General features: G+C 35.0%; 1 protein-coding gene across 4 annotated transcripts in view; it reads left to right on the top strand.

Moving 5' to 3' along the window:
- LOC136839274 (gem-associated protein 5-like) overlaps positions 1 to 15423 on the top strand; it is a 76324-nt gene that overhangs the window by 14987 nt on the left and 45914 nt on the right. For all 4 annotated transcript variants that reach the window (XM_067105073.1, XM_067105074.1, XM_067105075.1 and 1 more), the window contains exons 2-10: positions 4399 to 4551; positions 5069 to 5227; positions 5887 to 6112; positions 6239 to 6403; positions 8199 to 8365; positions 9721 to 9849; positions 10652 to 10836; positions 13869 to 13977; positions 14199 to 14361. In XM_067105073.1, the coding sequence (XP_066961174.1) occupies positions 4399 to 4551; positions 5069 to 5227; positions 5887 to 6112; positions 6239 to 6403; positions 8199 to 8365; positions 9721 to 9849; positions 10652 to 10836; positions 13869 to 13977; positions 14199 to 14361 (1456 nt within the window). The remainder of the gene's footprint in view (positions 1 to 4398; positions 4552 to 5068; positions 5228 to 5886; positions 6113 to 6238; positions 6404 to 8198; positions 8366 to 9720; positions 9850 to 10651; positions 10837 to 13868; positions 13978 to 14198; positions 14362 to 15423) is intronic.

Raw genomic sequence — 15423 nt, 5'->3', positions numbered from 1 at the left:
TATTACAAGTAAGGAAAGAGGAAATATTGGTGACAATAACTAAAATGAATCTTTGTCTTTATTTTGGTAAGATATTTATTTAAAATTGAGAGAGAGAGAGAGAGAGAGAGAGAGAGAGAGAGAGAGAGAGAGAGAGAGAGAGAGAGAGAGAGTGCCGTTATTACAAGTAAGAAAAGAGGAAATATTGGTGGTACAATAACTAAAATGAATCTTTGTCTTTATTTTGGTAAGATATTTATTGTAAAATTTTGAGAGAGAGAGAGAGAGAGAGAGAGAGAGAGAGAGAGAGAGAGAGAGAGAGAGAGAGCGAGAGAGTGTTGTTAAAGTAAGAAAAGAGGAAATATTGGTGGTACAATAACTAGAATGAATCTTTGTAAAATTTTCACAGAGAGAGAGAGAGAGAGAGAGAGAGAGAGAGAGAGAGAGAGAGCCGTTATTACAAGTAAGAAAAGAGGAAATATTGGTGGTACAATAACTAAAATGAATCTTTGTCTTTATTTTGGTAAGATATTTATCGTAAAATTTTCACTATATAAATAAAATAAGTAAGTCATCTTGATAGCTCTAATTTCAGCATGTTGGTGTGTTTGGTAAAATACGACTATCTCAACTAAAATCTGTTCTGAGTCATATTTTATCCAGATGTTCAGATTGCAATAATTTTTTTATTATCACGACAGAACACATGAAAGAAAAGGGTATTACAAGGGAATTTTTCCCCCCATTGGCAGTCCAAATAACCTACAATATTATTCTACTGAAACTTATATTTTCCAATTACAAGCTGCCGTCTTTCTTTCTCTCCCTGCGAAGTTTGGGTCACCATTAAGTAACTCAAGCATATGACACATGTTCATTGTCATAACTGTGTTCATAGTCCTTACATTCCTACTTTGAGAGTTAGTTATTCACATGCGAAAATGATTTTGCAGTATAAAAGGAAATTAGTGTTAATTATGTAGGTGCCACACCAAAAGTATGAATACTCTAATTATCATTAAGTTTTCTTAGCCCTAGCAGATGCTATTGGTCATCTACAGCTGGGTGGACTGATAGCTTGTTAATCTGTAGCAATCCCCGTCTCTAACAATCATGAGCCTATGTTATAGGTTGATTGCGTTTTCTTAAGCACGTCCTTATATACATTCTTGTGCACATGCGTTGATGGCGAAATTAATTGTAGCACCACTTATACCACAGAGAAAAAAAGTAAAACTTGTGAGCATATAGTTGATAGCACACAGACCAATCATAAGGTTGTCTCATTGCCTTACACACAACTATCAAACTGCTCTCAATGAATTATATAGAAAATATTTCCAAAAGGGATAACAAATTATAGTATTGTAATAATTAAATATAAGGCTGCTATAGCATTTGTATGAAAATGAAGGCTATGGTAGGAAGGCATCATAAGAAATATAAGAAAATAAGAAAAAAATAGATGTTAGCTGAAAAAGACATGTATGAAATGACCCAAACCAGACTGCTAGGAACCAGTAATTCATTTGATCATCAGGGCTTTCTTTTAGATTACCCTTTGGACAAAAGGATAGACAAGTGTTGTAAATCTCTCTCTCTCTCTCTCTCTCTCTCTGTTGTTAGGAGAATATTCTAGCGTAGACTGTATTCATAAAGATCTTGATTACTTTTAATTTAAACAAATGACTAAATTTCAATTAACAATAGTAAGCAGATCATTCTCAACACTAGTTTTTTATGAGTAGACATTATAGGTCTACATCGTTTATTATGATCCTGTTATTTTGAAAGATGAAAATGTCCATAAGAAAATTCTCAGCAAATTATATCCTGTATGACTTGTATAGCCTATCATACTATAACTTTTGAGCTAAACATAAGCCTATTCTGGTTTTTTAGAGTGCAGTTACTGCTTGTCAGTCCACTAAATTTGTAAACAATTGCAATGAAATCAATTTTATGACTACCAAAGTGTAGTAAAATTTTCTGAAATCAATTTGAAATAACCAGTCTGCATAGCTCTTTAGAGACAGTCTCTGTGTTTATATTTAGAATGGTGAACACATTTGACAGTATCTGACAGTAGGCTAATTATCATTATCCTGTAATTCAAGTGTACCTATTTGAACGCAGACATTCCTTGAGTCACCGCCGTGAGTAGGTGAACCTGATTTATAAAAAAACCAACATGCAGCATTGCGGAACATTCCTTGAGTCATTCACATTGTCCTTTTTTTTTTTTTTTTTACCATTTCTAGAGATATGTATTATGATTTTATTTCGGGATAATATTACGTTTCCTTTTGATAGTCAGCAGAACTTATTTAAGCCTGTTAAAACAACCATTGCTAGGTTAATGAAGATGAAAAGAACCACAGATTAACAACACTGCGAAACCATAGCTGACCATTCAGCTTCAAGGTATGGTCGTGATGTAGGTATTGGGCGGAGTCCCAGCTGCAAAGACCTGTGGTTTTTACTATAATTACTATTACCAGGTCATTTTCACAAAGTTTGGTTGCTGAAAACTGTGGCTCTATTGTCCTTGTTAAAGGCTAAGGTATGAAATATTAATTTTAAGCCATAACAAAATCTAACAGTGGTAAGGATCGATTGAGGATGACTGTAGCTTTTTTTTTATTAAGGTATTAAGAAGCTTCACTTGATAATAACTTAGTCTGCTGGTAGACCACAGTTTTTAACAACTACGATTCATGGAACATGGAGGGTGAGCTTGTTGTAGACACTTGGTTTGTCACCTTAGAAGAACCATACAGTATTCAATAATTATTACTGAAACTTTCTAAGGACAAAATACTGTCCTCAAAAACTCCAGGCAAGCAATTAGTATGATATGGAAAGGGATTCAGGGGCAAAACCTCCGCTCCCAGCAATGTAGGTCACTCTGCCTTAGGTTAGGTCAGGGTGTATCCATGTAATTAGGCATTATTTATAGGCAAGATTAAGGGAATCCAGTTGAGGGTGAAGCCTCCCAGTGAGGGAGGATGCTGTCGGGATAGTTTGCAGAGTGACTTTCCGATGTTTAGTATTATTTAGAGGGGGTCAAGGGAAGGGAAACCCTGTCTGGCCAGGTCAGGACACGCTGCCTCAATTCAGATTAGGAAGGTAAGGTCTGGTTAGGTCAGGACACAGCATTGTAGGAAAGGTTAGGTCTTCGTTGGTGAAACCTGTCAGTTGTTCGCAACTGGCCCCTTGTTTCGTAGGTTAGGTTAGATTAGTGTAGAATGTATCTCTAATAACTAATAGCACTTTCTTTGCTTTTTTCTTTTTTCTTTTGCCATTGTAGGGATTGCAAACATGAACAATATTTTTTCAGATGAATAATTTTGATATTTCACTATTTCTGTTGTCATCCTAATTATTTTCCCACTATGAAATGTTGATCTCTCACTGTGGTTTGCTAATAATTATTAGATGTGGGTTGTTAGGGTAGGGAAAACAAAAAAATGGTAAAAAATAAATGAGTCACTAGACTAGAAGTTATTAGGGGTAAAGTTCCTGTATGTTGTGGTGCCATGTTACTATAGTCTTAGGTTGGGTTACTAGCTAGGCTGAGTGATGGTTGCTGGAGCTAATATGAGTGAATTTTCCAAGAATTGTTGGGTGAATCTTGGCTTAATCCATGATTTCACCTGGTAAGTTTAGGCTAGCCTAAATATTAGCATTTGCTTGAGCTTTGCAACCAAAATTTAGGCCAAAGACAATAGATCAACAGTTAAAAATTATAGGCAATAAATTTCAGGTTGCAGACAGTGATTGAGCCAGCTGTTGTTGACCTCGCATATGAAAGCTGGAACCAAACATATTACTGTGGATTATTTAGACATGCATATGGTAGTACTGTAGAAATTTGAAACTTATAGTTATTAAGTGAAATAGAGATTGTTGGTAAGTGTTGACGTATAAACGTAAAGTTAGCCTCGGGATAAGCTACAGATTTTAAACAACATATATTCCTTGTGAGGTCAGGTGGATTTGCCATGCACCATCCATCATCATTGTTTTGATTTTATGCTGTATTTGTATAGCAGTATATAATTTTCTATGATTTTTCTGCAAGGAATGAAAACAACCTATGTTTTTATATATATCTGTAATTTTCTGTGATGTTTTCTGCAAATAATGAAAACATGTTTTGTTTTGATTAATGTAGAGAAATTGTTGCCAACTTTTGGATAATCTTAGAAGAAATGGGTGTTTAGCAAAAGCCTAGCTACATCTTTGCTATAAAAAGGAGTATAGGATGGCTGTTTGATTATATGGCTTTTAATTTAGTTCAATGTTTTCAGTATTAATTTGGACTTGCTGCTTTTGCAATTGTAAATTATAGTACCACCTAATGGCACTGCAGGTTAGGGCTGTTACTAAAATGCAAATGTCTCGTTTTTTCAACAGTTTGGGAACATACTATTTCCCCCTTCTCCTAACTGGTTTTTGAGTGGAGCTGTTGACAGTCGAGAAGAAGATGCAATTTTGGTGACTGCATCATTCAAGAATATTGTAGTATATCAGCTGCTTCAGGATGTTTCGTTACCTAAGATACTCAGGGTTTGTATACTTGTAAATTTTGTTACTCTTATAAAATTCAGTATGATATTTATCAGTAAGTAATGGAATGTTCCATTGCTTTCGAAGTGCTTGCTTTGGTGTGTGCTACTCTCATATACAGTAATTTGTAAGCAAGCCATATATGTATGCATGTATGTGTTCATGTGAAGGTAATACCTTGTGTCCACGCAATAGTTGAGTATCTTGTTTGACCTTACAGTAATGTAATGTACTTTGTACCAAGCTTAGGGAGAAACTGTCTGTTGTGAGTACATAAGGAGAAACACTATTTGCTTACTTTTCTAAAATTACCAAATATTTTGTGTTCTGGAGGAGACAAATTATCTGTCAAAATAAATATTCAAATACAGGTTGCCCTTGCTGAGAGGGCTTTTTTGATATGCTTTGGGCATTCAGTAAAATTAATGTGTTACTGATAGAAATAATATAGGAGTGCATGCAATAAAGTTTATTTACTTTTATTATTAAGCTTCTGGAATTTATATTGTCTTTACAGCTTGTGCCATATCAAGAAAAGGTTCAGTTGGTATCAATTTACCCAGACGCAAGTCATGCTGTATATGGGATGACTGTTGGCAGTTGTAGTGACTCGGGGAGTGTTAGACTCATTAATATGGAATCAGGTGCTAACGTTTGGCGTCACAGCGAACACCAGGTATTGTTGGCTTTTATATGCAAATTTTTGGTTCTATATAGATAGATAGCAGTTTTATCAAATAGTAACTGGATACCTCATGGGTTGTTTTGCAAATATAGAATGGTGTTTTATCTCTGAGCAACGCAAATTATTTGTACAATTTACGTCTTAATAGATTTAAAGTATTAAACGGCTTAAAAGAATGAAAGTTTTTTATTACTTTGTATGCTAGTAGGAGGAGAATCATTTTGATTTGTTGTAAAAAGGCATAAAATAATGTTTTTTGTAAGTGTTGTATCCCAATACTGTACAGTATAAGCAAAGAATTGCAAGTGTTAAATTGTTTCTTTTTATGAAACTAATGTTGTAATTATTTACAGTACTCATATTAGATAATGTGCTGATCTCAGCTTCCTCCTTGTATGGTCCCCTTGTATGGAGCAGTTGGGTTTACAGTATCTTTAACTTTGCCTTGTACAGTAGCTACATTTGTAATAGTTCTCATTCAAGAACAGTTTTTGGGCAAGCCTTATAGAAGGCTTGAAGTATGACTCACTGGTCACATTAAATTATTTTCAAAATGAGCAAATTTTCAACTTTAATGCTTTTGTCTCCTAATAATGTTGGCAGTCATGTCAGTTGTGTAATATTGAAAAGGATTTATTACTTTTCTCCAGGGCTCCTTAGTTACAGGCCTTTCATGGGGTATTGTTGGAGAAGAGCCAGTTCTTGTCTCTGTTGATGAGAAAAGTCGCATGGTAGTATGTCAGCCAAGACATCAGGTAGCTAAAGTTCATAAGTTTCCTAATGTTACTGAGGCGGCTTGTCTTGAAACTAATCCCAGTGATCGGAGTCAAGCCCTGCTAGCTGGGGGAAAAATGATACACCTTGTTGACCTTAAAGGTAAAGTAATTTTGATTATGAAAAGCATTTTGTATCTGTTGTTAAGTGTCATGGATACATCAGTGAATAAAGTTATGATGTCATTATTATAATAAACCTTAGCAATAATTAATTTATTTATTGCAGATGGTAATGTTCTGATGCAGTTTCAAGGTCACAATTCAGATATTTATTGTATAAAATGGTTTCAAGGCAAAGGCAGTCCTTTTTCTTCGGATACTCAAGAAAATGACCATCCTCCAGTTTCTCAAGAGTCCAAAAATGGAAATGAAAGTGCCAATGATGTCAAAGGTACTTATTGTTACCTGTCTCTTTTCTGATCTTTTCAGGTTAAATCTATTTCAGAATTGAAACTTTTCTTAGTCTTGACAACTAGTGAACGAGCCAGCTACATGCTGGCAACTCCACTCTCTTGATTTGCTATAGGATATCACCTCTGTTTTGTGGGTTAGTTATCATTAGATAAAATGAATTTGTTGAATTTCCAGCATTGATAATAATTATAAATTGTTATTTTATATCTGCATACTAAACTTGATCAAGGTTAAGGTGGATGAAGCTTATTTTTACTTCTCCATCCCAACTTTAAAGTTGTTGATGATGGGGTGGTTGCAAATTTCAGTCACTGCCAAAATACTTTCTAGATTGAAAGTTACATAAGTTGTATAGTTGTACCTTCAATTGTGCAATGTCTGAAGTGTATGTTGGGGTACTTTTTCATGATATTTCCTGAAATTCTTACAATTTTTACCCTGTTTAGACAAGTTTTTTGTGAATTTTTCTCCCATCATGGGATTCAAAGCTTTACATGTCCCTCTTATTTATTTTTGAATCTGAGTAAAAATAGATTTGTATTTTATTATTTTGCAGTGTGCAACATGCAAGGCTACCTTTAGTAAGAATGACCATTAACTAAACACCCATAACAAGAACTATGCCTAGTTGGGTGATGATCTCTTCTCTGTTTGCTGATTGTAGTTTATTTTCATCCAATTTAAAGCTTAGGTAACATGATATCCAAGTGCATTTTCCATTGGATGGTACTGTTATGAAATCTGCATCCTGAGACAGATACCAGGGAACATGATAGCCTATTTGATTCCTTAATGTGCATGAATCTGTTGGTAAAGTATCAAAACAGTCGTGTCCATATCATGCTAAGGGTATGGTTATGCACACTGAAATGTTTATTTAAAAAGAGCAAGGGCCATTTTCTCATTGTATGGCCATAGGATAAAATTGAATTTGAAGGTAAGGGGTGGAGGTTCGTGTTTCATATATGGTACTTCTTTATCTTCAGTCAGACTTATCTAATGGAATAAATTTCTCTATAACTTGCTGTCAAAAAATTAGCAGCCATGAAATTTTGTAGCAAAAAGCAGGGAAATTGGACAGCGAGGCAGGAAGAGTTCCAAAGTGAATGGATGAATTGTCAAAGAAAACAAAGAAGTGGGGCACAGGATAAGCAGTATCCCTCCTATGATGTGTGTCATTTACTGAGCTTATAAAGGGTCAGAACGTTATCTTTTCCCAGGTGACTTTAAGTCAGTGAAAATTTTCTTGTTTATCAATATTCTTAAATCTAAAGTAGAAAATAGGAATAACCTTTTATGGTACCTTCTTGTTGGTTTCTAACCACAATTTTGTGGCTTGTTTTGATCACGCTAGAACTAGTTTGAAAGTGGATCTAACCATGTATGTCAGCACCCTCCATTCCTCTCCTCCTTTTTGAGTTGCACATATTGGACACTTGGTAACCATTCTATTCTTGTAACAACATTGTGTTTAAGACAAGTTAATACAACTTCATGCTTTCTCATGGGGTACAAAATATTTTACTACTTTTTTACTGCTTTTAATGACTGACATCCAGGACATGAGCGACCCTGCAGATATGTTGTGTCCTATGATGTTGCTGGTACTTAGTTACAGTTGTGTTGGTCTGTAATTGGACAAAAATACTAAAGAGTCACACGTCACCTCCCACTTAAGTAGTGTCTCAGCACAAGGTTCATATATTTTTTGAAGGAAATAAATACAATGGTTTAAAATTCACTTAATTCATAACCTCATTTCCATTCCATAGGTCCAGACAGTGACAACTGGCGAATCAAAACTCAGTCATCAAACATGGAGGGCCCATTTTTTGCTTCTTCAGATCATGGGCGCCAGGTTTTCATTTGGGACTTGAGTGCCAAGAGATATGTAACAGAAGTCTCAGTTCCCCTGAGTGCAAGTTACACCAAGAAATTTGTGAGTAAAGTTGATTATTTTTGTTTGTAATTGTTATGTTTCATTTAGCTCCTCTAGTGTTACAGTGTTCAAATGATCATACTAACTAGGTTATGTCAGCTGAAATTCACATGTATGTGGCGATTATACATGGTGATATTATTTAGGCGGGTAAATATTTTGAATCCCTTTCTTATCTCTTGGTTCTCACGAGCAGTTTAACCCTTAAACGCCTACTGGACGTACCATACGTCAACTAAAATTGTCTGTTGGGTGCCAAGTGGACGTATGGTACGTCGACTAAAAATGGTTTTTTAAATATTCGCGGAAAAATAATTATAGGCCTAGTTTGCGAAAGGTTTTAAATCACGCGCCTTGAGGGATGCTGGGAGTTCACGGATCACGCTGTTGTTTTGTTTATAAGCGTCACCCAGACGCGCATGCGTGAATTTCTTCCTTCTCGCACCAGAAAGCATCAGCGGCGCATCGTCGGAGAGCGATATCTTGACGCATCCGTGTTTTGCAGAACTTTGGCGAGTGTTTGCGTATTTGTGAGGCAACAGGACGTAGAATACAACAAAAAATAAATCATTCCTTTAGCTCTTCACAGTTTTTAAATATCTACATCGAAATAACGATAAATAGAAAAAAATCAACCTTCGGTCAACTTTAACTCAATCGAAATGGTCAAAAAATGCAATTGTAAGCTAAAAAACTTACAGTCTAATAATATTCAATCAATTTCCTTCATTTTGAAACAATTGGAAAGTCTCTAGCACAATATTTCGATTTATGGTGAATTTTTTAAAAAACTTTTTTTACGTCCAGCGTTACATTTAATTCATGCATCATTTTGTGATAATATTTTCTCTGTGTTGCTTTAATCATTTTACAATCTGTTATATACCAAAATCATCGCAATTTAGTGTTCAATACAACTAAGAAAAAGTAACTCATTACCTTTAACCGTTCTGCTTACAGCGCAATTTGTATACAATTATATATGAGTTTTTTTTTTCGCTGTCATATATTCCAATATTTATATATGATAATGATATTTATTTTCATTTCTGAAGGTTGCATACTAAACTTCAGGCAATGAGAAAAAAAGGAGCCAAAATTGAACTCTTAATCTTAAAAACTAAGCGTGCTGTGATTTTTAAAAAAAAAACTTTTTTTCCGCTTCGGCGCTAGCTCCCGAACGCAGCCGGCATACGGGAGACGTTTTTGTAAATAGAGGCTCGGCGTTTAAGGGCTAAAAGGCTTGACATAATTTTTTACTATTTACAGCAGTAACTGATTCAGCTTGTTTTCTTTGTGTCCAGCAGATCTTATAACACTTTAGCTGTACATATTTTTAATTACAATCTTTTCAGTATGGAAAGGAGAAAACAACAGGAAAGCAACACATTTCGCTGTCATGGTACAAAAGTGACCTGATGTCAACAACACCGAAAGGGGAATTACTCATGTGGAAGTTATGGCCAGGAGGTGGAAGATACACGGTAATTAATGAGTGTTTTTCGTATTTAGGTATTTCAGAAATCAGAGCGATTAAAAATTCAGAAATGGAATGAGATTGCAGTGAAGAAGAGTTTTTGACATTTGTGTTTCCTGAAAAATACACAATTTTGCCAAAACTTTAGCAGAACCTGAAATGCTAAATACATTTTACCAGACAGAGCCTTTCATTTTAGACCATAAGGCAGGTATTTCCTAAGGTGTGTAACATTCCTATCATCCCCGCTTGTGTTGGTATTATTATTCAATGCTGGTTGGTCGTAAATGACTGAGGTTGTAGCTATAACCATCAATATGATCTATTTGGTAAAATTTTTTTTTATAATAATAGAAGTACATATTTACAATGGTAGAACTAATGAACACCCATTGGGATGTCTGTTATATGTCTTGATGGTTCATTACTGAATTTTTTAAATATTTATGATACAGAGTAATTAATGTACTGTATTTGGAAACAGTTTTATTAACAGTTATCTTTTCTTGGTTGTATATGTATTTATGCAGTACTCTTATAACTGAATTATCATTCAAGGTCTCAGTGCTTCGAGTAAGATCTTGTTGCAGTATAGAATGCTTGTTGCTCATAATTTTCAGATTTGCATCATGTTTTTGTTTTTCTTGTATCTAGGTTATGGTTGTTATCATCAACATCATATTAAGCTCTGAAAAATGTTCATATTTTGTTTATGAAGCACTTGCAGTGTTTACAAATATTTTCTGTTATTTTTATTCTTTTTTAATCTTCCATTTCTGTTAAATACATGTATATTTATTCCTTAACAGGTAATTCATCACTTACATATGCGAGCCATATACAATTTAACAGTGATTGGAAATATTGCTGTTAGCTGTGGTCAAGACCGGTTTTTGCAAGGCTATCATGTAGTCAGTTCTTCCCATATGTTTCAGTATCCCATCCTTGGAGCATGTGCCACTTCTTTAGCATTCTGTCCACATGATGTCAATAGGTATGTGAAATATACTGTAAAAGGAGAATATTTGCATGTTATTTATTTTAGCAGTGCTTAAATAGAATTTGCTACTAAAGGTTTTGAATTTTGACAGTATCTTGATTGAGTAATTTAATTTTGGTGACCAGAAGTGTCATCAAGTTATTGTTTTTTTACAATATTTTCTTAGGTTTCACCACTAAGAATGTATTTTTTATGTAGAGTTCTTGATTTACATACTGAAATTCAAGAATTTGGCTATTGTAAATGCTAGTATTTGATAATTATTCAGATCATTTTGTAATTTAACAATTTTCAGCAATATTGATAACTTAAACTTTAAAGCACAACTCATTATTTTATTTGCCATTTGTGGCAAAAAAGGTTCATCAGAAACGTGAGAGGCAAAATTTAGTGTTGTATAAGGATGTTCTAATCCCAGTGGAAAGAGTTCACTTTTCTCCAAGTTGCTTTGAGGAGCAAACATTTTTTGGCATCGATAGTTCACGTTTCTTTTGATGTTATTTTGAGGATGTTCAAGCTCTAGTAAAAGGACCAGACTCCTTTTCACACTACCACTTTACTTTTCTTCTGATGTTACTTGAATTCTGACAATGTTCAGATGCAAAACAAGTGAACATTATGTACAGAACTATACAATGATATTTCATTTGTTTTCATATTGTGTACTCTCATTGTATCATTGGATACCACCTGATAAATTTTTGTATGTTCAAATTTAGTTTTATCACTAACCTTTTGAACATAGTCTTGTATATAGCAAATGATATTATCTCAAGTTTGTCTTTTTTGGATAAGAGAGAAATTGATACTTTTGCTGCAATTGCCATTCCTTATGATGATAATGCCCTTAGTGATGTAATTTAATGAAGAAAAATTACCAGTGAAGAAGTGTTTATAGATTAAATAGAGGTTGGTGCCATTACAATTGATTTGGTTCTTCATTTGGCATCCCAAAAATACGTCTATAATGGTGATTGTTGCCTGCTCTGTGGTTAGAATTTCATGGCAGCCATTGACATGGAAGACGCTTATTTTCAAGGTGTGTTCATCCAATTTCTGTGCAGTATATTTTTGTTTTAATATAGTGATATCTCCTGCAGTAGTTTTGGCTCATTCCATTGCCATCCAGTTTTGTCATTTTAGTTGCTTATAAATAATCTGAATTGAAGCCAGCTTTTTGGGTTAGGATCTGCGGTGCTTTAAGTTGTGAAAGCTTTTGTTCTCATGGCTTAAATCAGGATGTAGAAACTCTTGAAGACTTCTGCTGAGTCTCTATGTAAGGAATTCTTTTGTGATAGTCATTTGACTGAAATTTATGTCCATGGAGAAACTCATTTCGTGAGGATAGGTGTACTTAAGGTCTCTTTCAGGTCTCTTTCATCTGTGGGGTTTTCATCTATAGGATGGGGACAACTGGAAATACCTGTATCATGGGATATCAGAGATCTTTGGGCCACAAAAGAGCATTTTAATTTTCTTACACAAGTTCCTCTGGAGAAACCTGTCCTGTGATAATAAATTTTCATGAAATTTCTTCGTTCCTCTGAGGGATCATTGGTTAGTATTTGGAGGAGGGGACAACTGGAAATACCTGTATGACATGAAAATCTGAGAAATTTTGGTTGAAAGGACTTTTAATATTCTTAAATTAGTTTTATTGGATAATTAGTTTAATTGGGTAACGTATTCTTGGAGGATAAGTTTGTGCAAGATCTCAACAACTTGAGCTGTGGGATCATAGGTTGGTATCTGGAGATGAAAAGTTTTTTGTGAATTTTCTTGAGTACTCTCTCTGAAGAGGTGCAGCTGCTCATGGCTGCATTTAAGTTATTTTAGTTATTTAAGTAGTTTTTTGAATAATACAGATCATGATGTAAATGATAAAAGATATATAAAAGTAAAAAAAAATTATAAAACAATTATGAGAACAAGAGTAGATTAGCAAAGCAGAAGCAGCACAAAGCAACACAACAGTGTAAGGACAATTATTGTTAACAAACTAGTTAATTGGTCCTGATTTTAAATTCAAGTCCTTGTGTAGTCTATTTTTGTGTGTATCTGTAAGTTTGAAGTATGTCAACTGTATAATAAATTGATGACATTTTTCTGCTGCTCTGTTCCTTCTGTGTTTTGCTGTTCTTTTCTTGTCTTTTAAGATTCTATTTATTTAGTTTTCTTTTCTTGTATCTCTTGTAATTTACTTCACAACCTTGTATTATTTACTTCAAGTTTACTCATATAGGGAAATTTTGCTGGCATCCAAATGTTCTCTATATCCTTGACCTTGGGCAAGAAGCAATATGTGGTTAATGGGCTTGTGTGAAAAAGCATGTTTTGTTGTACAAGCATTGTTGAGTATATAATACAGTATTACAGTATTATGGAATTTATAGGTAGGGTAGGTGATTGTTTTGATTCTTTAGAGATTGAATAAACATTAGCCAGCGAGGTACCTCATCATATGTAAGACCCATAGGCTGTTTTAGAGCCATATGTTTTGGGGAATCAGTTTTTATACACTGTCAAGTTTAGTACTCATCAAATAAGTTTTTCCCAATTTATACAACGGTGTTCTGTTTTGCAAGTCTGGGTTCCTAAGTTCAGCTTGTTCAGGGAAGAACAGATAATTTACTTAGTGAATTATGTGAATCATCATTCATATCCATAATTAACATCAGATACTAAAAATCTCACCAAGTTAGTCATTGCTGCAGCTAATTTACTAGGATCCTGGAAATTGGAAATTAAGTGGGATTGTCAGCAACCCAGTCCTTTGGTCTTGGGTTACAATTTTGCTCAGGTTTGATAAATTTTCATTCATGTGACCAACCATACTGGCCCTGTGAACTAAGGGTGTTGTTTTGGGGGATGCATGGGCCTGCCTGCTGAGACAGCGGCTATTGCCTTGCTGCTCCACCTCATTTTTCAGTTTTTCATTAGAAATGCTTATTGGGTTTTGTTATTTCATATCATCAGATATGATTTATAAAAGGAACTTTAGTGAATGAAGGATTCCTCTTTTTCAGATTGGCCATTGGATCTCAGGAAAATATCATACGACTTATTAATTTCGAGGGTAAAGTGCCCTTACAAACTCAAGTTGTTTGGCAGAATATAAAGGGCAAGATTATGTCAGTAAGTATTTTTGTATTTAATTAAATGAGAGATTATTTTTGCATAGTTTTTCTATGTATTAAATCTGATGGAATACTGGAAATACTGTAATTGTTTTCACAGTTACCAGGTACAACTACCCATAATTCTGGAAACATGTAGGTGAACTTTTAGCTAAGCAAATTTTTGTGTATTTTTGTTGTAATAATTTTCATTTGTAATAAAATAATTTTCTCTTATAGATGTCTTGGCATCCAGAACATGAGGGGAAACTCTTGTTTGGTACAGCTTCTGGGCAAGTTGGTTGGGTTGACATATCAGGACGTGTAACTTCATGTGCATATTACCACCAGAAGTCTGTATATAAAGTTGAATGGGCTCCTTTGGTATGCCCAGAGAAAACTGGTAAGTGATTCTTGCTTTTCAAATGTGAGTGTTATGCGTTACTTCATTTTTACTCTTGTTCTCAGTATTATTTTCATGATTTTAACTAGTTTTTTTTTTTTTTTTTTTTTTTTTTTTTTTTTTTTTTTAAGAAAGGAGTTGCTTCAGAAAAATCCCAATGGGAATCTCTACCACAGTAATTTTAAACATCTAACTTACCTGGTAGTTATATATATAGCTTAAGTCCCTGACGTCACGGCAGAATTTCAAAAACTCGCGGCAATCGCCGATCGGTAGTCAGGTGAACCACCTGTGCGCCTCTACCCAGGTACTTGGAACCATTCCAACTATTCCTCAGATCTTCCCCTGCCGCTGTGTCGGTAACATCGATGGAATTTCGCTCGTAGCCTGTGTTTTTTCGCAACTTATTTTGGTGAAGTACACTTTGGCTTGGCTTTCGCTTGTTCGCTTTTGGATTTTCTTATAACATATCTGACTTCATCAGTGTGAAGATGTGTGTGTGGGGATGCAAGTGGCTTGCTAAAGTCTCCTTGGATCCCCACTTAGTATGTCTGAAGAACGGGAATGAAAGACCGGCTCAGAAGAGCCAAGAGTACTGTTTCTCACTCTTCTTGATATAACCAGGGAATAGTTAATTCTTTTCCCGTGATAACTATCCTATTGATCCTTCTCCCGTAGTGGTAGTCTCTGAACCCCTACTGAAACAGGTAAGGACCCAATACTTAATGATTTGTTGGCTGCCATTCAGACCCTGGCCCAACAGGTAAAATCCCTCTCAGAAGCTTTTATCATGTTGACTTGAAAACTCGGTCCTGTTGTGCTTATGAAGCTATTTTCGGAAATTTTTCCCAGAGAAATTTATCCTGACTGCTGCATTGGCGCCAGTTCTCTCGTTGGACGCCAGGACGCCGAAGCGCCGAAGCCCAGCGCCGAGAAGCTGGACGCCAGGACCTTCAGAATTTACTCTTGTGAAGGCGTCTAAGAGGGCAGCATTTGGACGCCAGGACGCAGGCTTAAAGATGATATTTGAAAGACGCCGCTACTTCCGTCTTCGAAATCGAA

Source organism: Macrobrachium rosenbergii, chromosome 6 (assembly GCF_040412425.1).
Source record: "Macrobrachium rosenbergii isolate ZJJX-2024 chromosome 6, ASM4041242v1, whole genome shotgun sequence".
NCBI lineage: Eukaryota > Metazoa > Arthropoda > Malacostraca > Decapoda > Palaemonidae > Macrobrachium > Macrobrachium rosenbergii.
This window is presented reverse-complemented; position numbering and strand designations above follow the sequence as displayed.